Consider the following 12,119-nt stretch of genomic DNA (forward strand, 5'->3'; position numbering starts at 1 on the left):
TAGCTCAGGGCCACTCTTCTTCAGCAAAAAGAGGAGGATTGGCAGTAGTTAGCTCAGGGCCAGTCTTCCTCAGCAAAAAGAGGATTGGCAGTGGATGTTAGCTCAGGGCTGATCTTCCTCCAAAAAAATTTTTTTTAAATTTAATTTAAAAAAATTTTTTTAAAAAAGGAACTTATAGGAACAAAACACTATCTCACATGAGTCTCAATCATTTTAAGATCAAAGCAGAAGAGAAACATAAAACACCAAAGGGACACCCTCAATTCCAATAAAATTTATATATTTTACACATTACATGAAAATACCTTAATTTTGCGCTTTATAGATGGTCCTCACTTGCATGGATCTTGTATGGAACGTAGAAACCATACAATAGAAAAACAAATGTAACAAACTTTAAGAATCAAACACATTTTAGCTAAGGTTTTATTTTTGTTGTAGCATCAACATTTATAAACCAACTTCCTAAAACAAAGAAGTGAGAGAAGAAAACTGGATAGTATTCTAGAACTACTCATTTTTAGCTGCTATGCTATCACAAACAGCTTTAGATTACTAAATTATTTCTTCATACCATGCATGCCCAAAGATGCCACACCCTTGTATTTATTCATAAGAACTAAATGCCTGCTATTTGCCAGACTTTGTGCTAGATACTGGAGATGTGACAGAGAACACGGTCTCTGGCCACATGAAGCTATCAATTTAGCTAAGAAGACAAATAAGCAATTAGAAAACACTGATAAGTAGTGTTAAGAGAACAGGGTTGAGATGACAGTTATGGCAGAGACCTCTAACAGCCAAAGAGGCTTCAGAGGCAGCTTCCCAGAGGAACTCTTCTCACTGAAACCTGAAGGCTAAGAAAGTGATAACTGGGTGAACTTGTAAAGTGTGTTCAGGCAAATGAAGCCTTGCAGAGAAAGTCTACAGTTTTCCAGAAATTGAAACAAGTTCATTCTAGCTAGAGCATCGGGAGTGGAGGGGAGGAAGTGTTGTTGAGAGATTGTAAACAATACTGTTTAGACTCTCTCCTAAGAGGCCTTAAGGAGTGACATGGTAAGATTTGTGCTTTACAGACTATTATGGGGCAACATGTATGGAGAACAGGTTGTAGGGATGTAGGACCCGTGCCAGAGAGACCAGTCAGGAGGCTGCTGGAGTAATATAGACTAAGGTAATGGCAGGAGACGTGGAGAGGGGTAGAAAGATGAGAAATTTAGGGGTTTGCACTAAAAAGATTTGATGAGTGACTTGGAGAGATGATTCACAGGTTTGTGGCTTAGTAATTGCTGATATTAGGGCTATTCAACGAGACTGGAAACCCAGGACTCAGTAAGAACAGACTTTTTATCCCTGTGTGTGTAGGGGGAGAAGGGGTAAGGCCAGTGGAAGGGAGTGGAGGTGGAAGAAGGAGGTCAATTCTGGATATATTGAATTTAGGAGGTCTACAAGATGTCCCGAATGGATGCTTCCAGTAGGTAACTGGATATATCACTTGTGAGGGAAGAGTTACGTTTAGGGCAAGATATGTATTTGAGAATGATAAACATATAGTTCGATGTTTTCTCAACTTTTAAAAAATCCATGTCATGTGATCAACCAAAAGCAGCCTCCCTTTCACCCCTAAAATGAGAACAATTAATGTAGATGGTAAAGGAAGCCATGGGAATAAACAACATTTTTCAGGGAAATGGTAGATTGAGAAAGACCTTAAGACAAGACTTTGCAGAACATCACTGTCTAAGGGATAGGCAGAGGAGCCTTCAAAAGAGTTTGAGAGAGTTGGTTTCTCTCCTTTACTGACTTCTTATTATCTATTCTAAGTAGGGGAAAAGGAATTTGGATGGCAACTGGAAGAGATAAGCCTCTTCCAAATCTTTTGTAAGCTTTTTGTTGTTATTAGTGCCATCAAGTTGATTTCCTAGTGACCCTGGGTACAGCAAAGTAGGACCCTGCCGGGTCTTTTTGAGCTATCCTCTCACCTTCAGGCACTATATCAGACAATGCTCTGCTGCCATTCACAGGGTTTTCATGGCAAATTTTTTCACAAGTGGGTGGCCAGGTCCTTCTTCCTAGTTGGTCTTAACCTGGAAGCTCTGCTGACACCTGCCCACCATGGGTGACCCTGCTGGCATCTGAAATACCAGTGGCATAGTTTTCAGCATCACAGCAACATGCAGCCACCATGGTATGACAACCGACAGATGGGTAGTGTGGTCCCGACAGGGAAGTGAACTCAGGCCATGTACCATGGCACCTTAACCACTAGACCAGCAGGGCTGGCTTTTGTAAGCTTTAGAACCTGTGTAAAAGAAAGCCATCAACCTTCACTTCTGTTGTTGTTGAGGCTAAGCTGTTACAGAGAGGAAATGGTGAGAACACTGCAGGGCGAGTGAGAGGTGGGGTAGGTCCCCATTCACCTGTTCAACTAATTTTATACAGAGGGTTAATGAAGTTTTCTTTCTTTTTTTAAAAATGAAAACAGAAAAGTAAACGGATGCTAACTCTGCTCCTGACTCCTGGAAGGTGAGGTCTAATTCCAATCCAGGCTCCACGTTGCAGGTTTGATTGATAAACACAATACAGTAATTCTGGAAGTAAGCAATTCTGACTACTCATCTATTCCAAGACTCCCATTACAACTCTTTCTTACCATAGAAAATACTTTGGATCAACTCATCTTAGCTTTGGTGTAAATCCATAGTGTCATAACAGTCTCAGTTGCGTCCAGGATGTTAAAAAAAAAAAAAGAATCCTGGTTTAAATCTGAATGAAAATATAGAATATGTAAAGCATAGAATTAACATTAGTTCATGTATATCTGGGGGCTGAATCTTTAGCTAGACTCCTGGCATCTTCCATCTGAAAACTTCGTAGTTCAGAGAATATTAATTTTGTATATCGAAACAGTACTAGATAACAAGCTTTGCTATGGAAAATACTGGCAGCTGTGGGGCTGCCCTTTCACAGAACTACTGTAGACAGTAACTATGTAATTTTGTGTTTTATGATTAATTATAGTCTATAAGGGAAAATACTGTTATATATACTATGTTTCATTTGTAGTTGTACTTAATTTTTACTGACGTTTGATTTTAGCAGATACTAAGTCAATGATCTGACCCAGAGAAAATTATAATGACTACATTATTTTAAATAGTTTTAGTACAGCATTGGAAAAGGTACTTAGTATACTGGGCATATGATATACAGTATTTATTTTTATTGTTATACTTGGTGCTGTTATTGACTCAATCAAGCTATATTACAAACTAGAAGCATATAGTGTTTAGGGATGAAGTTTTTACTCTATATTCCTGTCACAGAATCAAAAAGGAGGGGGAATAGTGTGTCATAAAGTTTTATGACAATTTTCAAGCTAGAATCAGAAATTAAGGGAAAAAGAATAAGATTGGAGTAAATACCTACCAATAAATGTTCACCAATACTATTTTCATCTGAAGTAATCCAGAAAATAAAATCTGTATCGAAAGATAAGTAGTAGTGCATCCAAACGGATCACTCCAGTTGAGTCAGCTGCTTGTGATTCTATTTTTTTTCTTTAAATAAACAAAGGCAACTGACATTACCATCTTATTCTTAAATACGAAGACAGATAACTGGGAATGACTGATGAAATAGTAACTTAAATTTTGCTTTTTCAAACTCCTTGAATAACCACCAAATAAACATTTAAATATGATGTCTATTATCAGTATTTAATAGCTAATACTCATTACTCAAATCTGTTACCATTAATGTTAACTATATCAACAACTTGCCAAAGACAGAAATGTTCTAAGTTTGAGAAGACCACTATTTCAAAGGGCATAAATACAGCTTTGAACCCACACAACCATTTTTTTTTTTTCTTTTTTCCTTTTTCTCCCCAAAGCCCCCCGGTACATAGTTGTGTATTCTTCGTTGTGGGTTCCTCTAGTTGTGGCATGTGGGACGCTGCCTCAGCGTGGTCTGACGAGCAGTGCCATGTCCGCGCCCAGGATTCGAACCGACGAAACACTGGGCCGCCTGCAGCGGAGCGCGCGAACTTAACCACTCGGCCACGGGGCCAGCCCCCCACACAACCATTTTTAAGATTAGGACATGACATGTACGTGTCTGTTTAGGAGCATTAGGATTTAATTCCTCAATATCCCTTAGAGTTCAGTGCTGATATTAATGATTTCTCAAAACAGATATAGATATTTATATCTATATTCTCATATCTTAGGATTCATGTAAATAATCTGTGTCAATTACTTTTGAAATTACTGCCAAAAGATTAATTAAAAAAACCATCTGATAATGCTTGCTTCCTAACTTTTAACCCTTATTCTGATCATGATGACTCATTACAAAATCCATTTACTTTATTCCTGGTAGAAACAAATTACTTGATTATAACCCTCTATCACTTCAATAAACTACCTGTTTCTAGACTTGCAAAGTCTGCAAAGCCCAGTACAAAAGACCTAAGAAGGTAGAAGAGGTAAAAAGGGCACGGAGACCTTAGGTAGTCCCTCAGTTCTGTACACTGCTTAGCAGCACAGCTACAAATGAGCAATGACAGACAGCAATTGTCCTAATCTAGGTCAATACAACAGCCAAAATACTTTGTAAACACTTTCTTTGGCTCCTTCTGGAGATCAACACTGTTCTGATCAAATAGCATGAGAAGAGCTTAATAGCAACAGAAGTGTTCAACAATATTTACTTATCTAACATCTTTTATCCAAGAATCTCAAAATCACCTAATACTCATAACTCAGTAACTGAGAGAGATAGGAACTAAGGTAAACTGCAAAGGCCAAGAACAGAAATTAGGAGTGTGCTACTGAATAATTTTTGTGAGCTAAAGACTCTGCTGCCTTATATTCCTCTGAGTATATAAAATGGAGTGTTGTCTACTCTCATTCAACAAATCCAAACTTAGGCACAAGAACTCAGTGTTAACAGGATAGTACCTTTTCTTAGTATGTTTCATTTGTATTTATACTTAGCTTTTACTGAAGTTTGATTTATTGAAGTTTAATTTTTAGAAGATACTGTTTAGTCAATGATCTCAGAGAAAATTATAGTGACACAGTATTTTAGATATATTATTTTAATATATTATTTTGAAGATTAAAAGTCTACAATATCACATAAATTATTTGAGTTATCTTTCCATTTGAGGTGAAGGGTTTATGCTAAACTATACACACCATCTGCCTTGTGACCAAGAGCTGAATTTGTGAGATAGATAGCTAAGAGAAGGTGCAATCTGTAGCCATGAGTAGGTGCATGTATGTATAGAAGGATCGAACTCCTGTCCTTAGCCTCATTAGCACCAGGCTCCATGTTAACTGGTTCAAACTGCTAGATAAGACAGTGATAACTAAAAGAATAGGACAAAGGAAGGTTATATTTCATCATTGTCAGGTTTCACAGAGATGACACAGGTTTACGATTCAAATTCCCACCTCCTGAAAAACAACTTCTTAAATAACTCAACTCTCATATCACAAAAGTGCAGTAATCTGAAATTATTCTAATCTAAAGACTTAAAGAAAACAGCCAATTACTACAATTGATGTTTACTGTGAGGAATCCATAGCTATACGAAATATAGCTACACAAAAAGAGAACTCAATGAAAGAGAACATTTTTAAAGCAAGAAAGATGCTTGTTTGGGATTCACGTCAGTAGTCACTGATTGGGTCAATGCTAAAGATTTACATTCAAGTGCTTGAAGGAGTACTGCATAGAAATTTGATTACCAAAAAATCTTTGCTCAGATGCCTCTTGGGTTCATTACAATGAGATGATGTACGAACCAACAGTGGTATTTAAATCCCAATCACTTTCAAGATAGGTAAGATATACAGCTGTTAAGACATTCCAGAAGCGGGTTCACTGACACTAAAAGTGGTATTAAAAAAAAAAAAAAGACCTCAGTCTGCTGGCATTTCATACCAACCATTGGAGGAGGTAGTAATGTAAAGTGTTGGAATTTAAAATACAAGGTCAGCACTAACTGTAAACATTTCTAAAGCATTGCATGTAATTCTTTAAAACATATGTAGTGAAAAAGAATTAGAATTTATATAAAAATCAGAATTAAAAAAAGCAAAAAATAGAAATATTTAGTGAATTTACTCAAATGAAGGAAGCTTAAAGGATACAGAACTGAAAATATTAGAAATCTAGGTACAATAAAAAGTGAATATAAATTAGCCAACTCCATGAACATTTCCACTTAAGCATTCATACAAATACATATTCACCTTTCTCTTTTATATAGGAATAACACATACACACATGACATGATGATTCTGGCAAAAAAAATCAGAGACGCTAAAAATATTGTCAAGTTTTAAAAATGGTGTGGAATAAGTTTTAACAACAACATTCTACATGAATGAAAACCCCTGATTTAATTCCATGATTTTATCATGCCAGAAGCATGGTTGGTTTTAGTTTTTTTAAAACAGATATTGGTATCATACACATTGGCTTATTAATAATTAAGGCATTTTGTATACACAGTATCTCAGTGTGGACAAAAAACTTTTAGTATTGATTATTTGCTATGATCTTTTAAGCTTTCAAAGTCTTTTCAACATAAGAAAATAGCTGCACACATTTAAGTGTTCTCTTATAAAACACAGTCTTTAAAAAAGTAGTGATGATTGGTCTTTGTGGTTCCTAGTAATAAGTCTTGTCTTATTTTTTTCATATAGTATAAATTATATTCTTACGCAGGACTGCATTAAGACCCAGTAGTTTTTAAACAATGTTACCAAATAACCATATAAATCCCAAATGCAGCAAAGGCGAACAATCTTCATAGTGCACTTTCACCTCACTGAAGTTGAAGCTGCTCCTTTTGGATATTTTTCCACTTCAATGTGAAGTAGATGGTTAGGATTTCTTTAGTGGTTTCATTATGTGGCTTTTAAAAAAAATGGTTTTGACTTCTTCCACAGTTCAGAGTTCTCAGATAAGACATTTTTTGGGAAATCATATAGTCCAGGGATGTTGTGAATAACCACATGCTCTAGAGTAGATGAAGTTTCTCAATGCAACTGTAATAAATAAGCATCTACATCCTTAGAGAACAAAACAAAAACACTTCATTAGTAAGTACAGTAAATACACATATACAGAACCCATTTTCTTCTCCCGTTTCGTCACTTGATTTGCCTTAGTTTCCCTTTGTGATCTTTTGAGGGTAAAAGATGTATCTTACTCAACTTTTTATCTGCATTTGTTTAGCACAGGGCCTGGCACACAGCATGTGCTCCACAAATGTTTGCTAAGGGCTGAGTGAATGATCTGGTTCCTATGATGAAGCAATTCTGCTTTTATAGTTAAGCAAGATCATTAAATCATTCACGACAATTCGTCCAGTGCTATATAAACTCAAGCCCAGCTTGATGATAGCCTCTCTCTCTGATTTCTACCCTCAAGAAAATTACAATTGAGGGTTTAATATTATAAAAGAGGTTTTATCGTGAAGAGCTTCATAGAACTTTTAATCACTCAATATTATCTTCAGTAATAAATATAGTATCTTAAGGTCATGTTCACAATAAAGCTTCTCGCTTTATACAAAATTACAATTGAGAGCAAATTTCAAAGGAAACAATAATTTTTCAGGTCTACTACCAAGAATACAAGGCCCCTCCAGAACAAGGTGATCTATCATGTATGCTCTAAGAGTACTCCATTTTCTACCAACCTTTACTTCATTTTCTCCCCATTATCAAAAGAACACCAACAACAAAACTTCTGGGAAATTGATTTCTGTTTATAAGATTTTCATTATTAAGAATTCTACAGAGTAAAATTATACTCAGTGGTAACACAGTTGCTTGATATATCATTTTGCTTCTTTTACTGAAGGAATCCAAGAAGACTTTTACAAGTAAGTCCATGACAAAAATCCTCTTATTTAGAATATTATATTTTTTAAACCAAAGAATGTTTTTATATTTCTGGCTAATACCCATTTATGATGGTAGAATGCCCAGTAAAAGGGTGGAAATATTTCTTAACAATGACTTTTTTCTGCAATTATATTTTAACTACCAATGTTTTCTGGAGTTTAAATATTAAAATTCAGAATTCCTTTAAGAGACAAGCAAATCAATAAAGACCACTGTCAAACTCATACTGTAATCTGAACAGTTTACTTTCCCAAAAAGCCTAACATTAGCAAAAGCCAAGTAAAAATGAATACCCTCAAACCATTTGATTGTATTCCTCACCTCTTGCTTCCTGAGTGACACTGTGTTTTCAGCTGCCTTCCTTACCGGATTTCTTAACGTTTTTTCAAATATTTTTCTCTAATTGGAACTAGGTCATTAAATATCTTCTAGCACATTATTTCTGTGGCTGTATCTGAAATGCACTTGATGGCTAATTCCTGTGTTCCCTGCCACATTCATACCCAGAGGATCTTACGCATTTGCAAATATGAAATTGACTTTACCTTATCAGAGTAGTACTGAATTACTTTGTCTAGAGATTTCAAAGAATTCACTTTTAAATGCATAATAGTAATACATTATTTCTATTTTTTAATTAAGCTTTCATATAGACTTTAAGCTTAAATTTTTAAGCTTAAATATAGATTACCTTAGCTATATTACCAGTATATCCTGGAACCAAAGTAAGATGGTGTTCCTGTTCCCACAATCCACTTAACTGTTGTTTTAAAATCTGAATATTTCTAGGAGAAAAAAAGAAGAAAAGTTACAACACAAATATAGTATGATATGGACTTTGGTAGTAAATACACTTAATGAAAACAGTGTTAAATTTTTCAAGTATTTATCAGGAGAAAATTATACTATTTGAAGTGAAGCAACTCTTTAAAATAGTACATGCCAATTATGGAAATTAATGGTTACTTCGTTGTTAAACCAGGTAAGAAAACTAGGCATTTGGAGCATTTGGACAACCTGTTCCTGGGTATGAAGTGGGAAATTTTGAAAGCCTAGAAAGAAAATTATGAACTTTAGGAAGACTATTAGGAGATTTTTTTTGTAGCTTCATGATAATCTAACTCATTTGGTAGAATAGCCACACATTTTCACATCAAGACAAAGTCAAATTATGATTATAATACAGTTTTTAGAATTGTAATCATGCACACTGGACTCTCAGGTTAACGTCTACGTAGCCAAAGGACCCTGCAGGACGCCTCCATTCTGTGCCTCAATACTTATCCCACTCAAGCCCATGTCTTTTTCTCTCCCTTACTCATTATAACTGACATGAGGGTTAAGAGAAGGCTGTACTTCTCCCTTCTAAAGTGAAGGGCAGGGTTCTACTAGGAGAAGAGATACAGGGGGTTACTGGGCTCTGGAATTCAACTTCCATGCACAATTTTCACATGCGAACAGTGTCCCAATTTAACATTTCTCTGAAAAATGAAGAGAATAAATATTATATACTGACAATCTTGGAATAAAATTATCACCTAGTTTAATCAAGCTGCTTTTCTAAAAAAGATTTTAGGAGCATGAATTTATCTTTAAAAGTATACTTACCCATCATTTCTAATTTCTGTTTTGGATGACAGTTCTGACCACCACCTTTTTATGACTGCTTGAAGCCAGTTTAAACCAACTATTATGTACCTGAAAGGACAGTTTGTTAGAAAATTCAAGTGTTTTCAGCTTTACAAAAGATGGTATCCATGCTCTCAAAAAACACATACACACATTGATTTTTCCCCCTTTTAAAAATTTGTTTACTTTCACAACACTGTATTTTATGTAACTTGTTTATAGATGCTTTTGTAATTGTTCTTTAGTCATTTTATATTCTTTTCCTAATTGGACTATAAGCAACTTGAAAACAGAAACCACGTACATCTTATGGAGCTCAATCAATTACAATGCATGCACAAGGCGCAAAATCAAGGATGCTGAAAGAGAAAAGTGAACAAGATTCAGACTAGCACTTACTCTTCAAATTTGCTTTTAAGTAGTGACTTTACTAGAGGCAACAAGTCCACACAGCAGCCAAGTGAGATGTATTGTTTTTCTTCCTGTAAACTAAAACAAAGAAATACTCAGTAATAAAAATATGAACAGGCCATAATTTTTCCTTTTTTAAACTAATTTTTTTCTTAAAGATATTCTTTTTACCTATTGGTGAGAACAGGAAGGCAATCCACCACGACTCCAAGGTCTTCTATCCTGTGGGTACAAAAAGGATAGCCTTGCTTAGAGAGCGGATTCCTTATTTACTTTCATGTGATAACTTTCACACTGCTTTTGAGAAATTCACTCATTCAACAAATAATCCGGGTGTCTATGATGAGCCAGGTGCTGAGGATACAGCAGTCAACAGATAGAGGGCTTTCACTCCAGTGTGTATGTGAGTGTGGGAGGGGGCAGGAGAAGGCAGAGACGGACAACAAACAAACAAGTAAAATACATAGAGCACACTGATGGCAGTAAGTGCTATGGAGAAAAATAAAACAGGAAAGAGAGATAGGGAGTGAAGAAATATGTATTTTTAAATAAGGTGGTCAAGGAAGGCCTCACTAAGGTAACATCTAACTAAGGTAAGAGACTTGAATACAGTGAGGAGGGTAATTCTCAGGATTTTCATTCAAAGGAGATTTTTAAAAGGTTAGTCTCCCATACCAGTATCTCTTAGTTTAATGGATAAGAATCTTAGAGAAGGTAACCGCTTTGTTCAGTCTGATAGAACAGATGGTTTTCTGTATTTTGGTTACTCTTAGACTGATGATGAAGGTAAGTTAAACCATAGTGTCTCTATTGAAGCTAAATATAGAAGTTTAAAATTTTAGCCAGTAAAGAAGAGGTGCTTCTAGATTAACACATTTGAAATTACTTTTTAAAAAAAATTTTCTTTTCTTTATTTCTTTGTTGAGGAAGATTGGCCCTGAGCTAACATCTGTGCTAATCTTCCTCTATTTTGTATGTGGGATGCTGCCACAGCATGGATTGACAAGTGGTGTGTAGATTCACACCCAGGATCTGAACCCCCAAACCCTGGGCTGCCGAAGCAGAGCATGCAAACTTAACCACTATGTCACTGGGCCGGCCCACTGAAAATTACTTTTACTGAACAAAAAGCATAAAAGGTCGCACTTACCTTACCAAATAAGCTACAAGTTCACTTATACTTCTCTTTCTCCAGAAAGTTAAAGCTACATTCAATCTCAAATTCCTACTGAACAAAACTTGTGCCATTGTTTCATGGTCCTGAGAAACCTGAAAGGCAGACATCTAATTTATTATAAAGCACATTGAAATGTGATATGAAGCTATTTTTTCCAAATAAATTATTCTGGTAGATATATTTGAAAATTATGCAAAGATGACTCCTTTTACTGACCCAGAAAAAGAATATTGCAATTGAACATAGTAAACAAAATGATCTGAATAAATTAGGGCCTGTTTATATTTTACCAATACTTTTTATTTGCTACCATTTTTCTTCTAAATTTCAATAATTTGTAAAACAAATTATTTTTAGCTCACCTACAAACCTAGGATTCAATTTGTAATGTGGATTAAAGGAAAAGGTAAACATGTAGGCTAGTCATTACCAACTGAATAGCATAAGAAGGGAACCATAAAAACTCAGTTCTGTGACAAGTATTTAAATTCATTCATTCATTTTTTTCTATATAATAAAGTAATATATTCATGTTGTAAGAAGTTTAAATAATTTAGAACTGTATAAAATAAAAAGTGAATACTCTCTACCTTCCCACAAAAACATCTAATATCACGTCCTAGAAGTAATCAGAGTTAACAGATTAGTATGTATCTTTCCAAACCATTTTCTAGACAAATTAGGTACATAAAAAATTAAAATCTTATAATACTACATTTTTGAAAATCTTGCTTTTTCACATATATATGAAGATTTTTCAGTATCATAACATAGAACCACCTCATTTTAAAAAAACACTTATATATTCTCCAGTCTTTATGTACCATAATTTATTTAGAGTTATTCTGGTTTTTCCCTATTAAAACTATGCATCAATGAACATCCTATTTATGCAAATATGTGCACTTGTACAAATACTTCTGTAGGATTAATTTTAGGATTGGAACAGCTACATGAAAGGTTACAGATAT

At 35.0% G+C, this 12,119-nt stretch overlaps 1 protein-coding gene across 3 annotated transcripts in view; it reads right to left on the reverse strand.

Annotated features, from left to right (window-relative positions):
• Window positions 1-5,088: 5,088 nt before the first annotated feature.
• KATNBL1 (katanin regulatory subunit B1 like 1) overlaps window positions 5,089-12,119 on the reverse strand; it is a 45,261-nt gene continuing 38,230 nt past the window's right edge. For all 3 annotated transcript variants that reach the window (XM_070584522.1, XM_008516347.2, XM_070584536.1), the window contains 6 exons: window positions 11,122-11,240; window positions 10,143-10,193; window positions 9,960-10,049; window positions 9,540-9,629; window positions 8,623-8,716; window positions 5,089-7,091 (listed from right to left, as the gene is read on the reverse strand). In XM_070584522.1, the coding sequence (XP_070440623.1) occupies window positions 7,059-7,091; window positions 8,623-8,716; window positions 9,540-9,629; window positions 9,960-10,049; window positions 10,143-10,193; window positions 11,122-11,240 (477 nt within the window). In that variant the 3' untranslated portion in view covers window positions 5,089-7,058. The remainder of the gene's footprint in view (window positions 7,092-8,622; window positions 8,717-9,539; window positions 9,630-9,959; window positions 10,050-10,142; window positions 10,194-11,121; window positions 11,241-12,119) is intronic.

This window comes from Equus przewalskii, chromosome 1, assembly GCF_037783145.1.
Source record: "Equus przewalskii isolate Varuska chromosome 1, EquPr2, whole genome shotgun sequence".
NCBI lineage: Eukaryota > Metazoa > Chordata > Mammalia > Perissodactyla > Equidae > Equus > Equus przewalskii.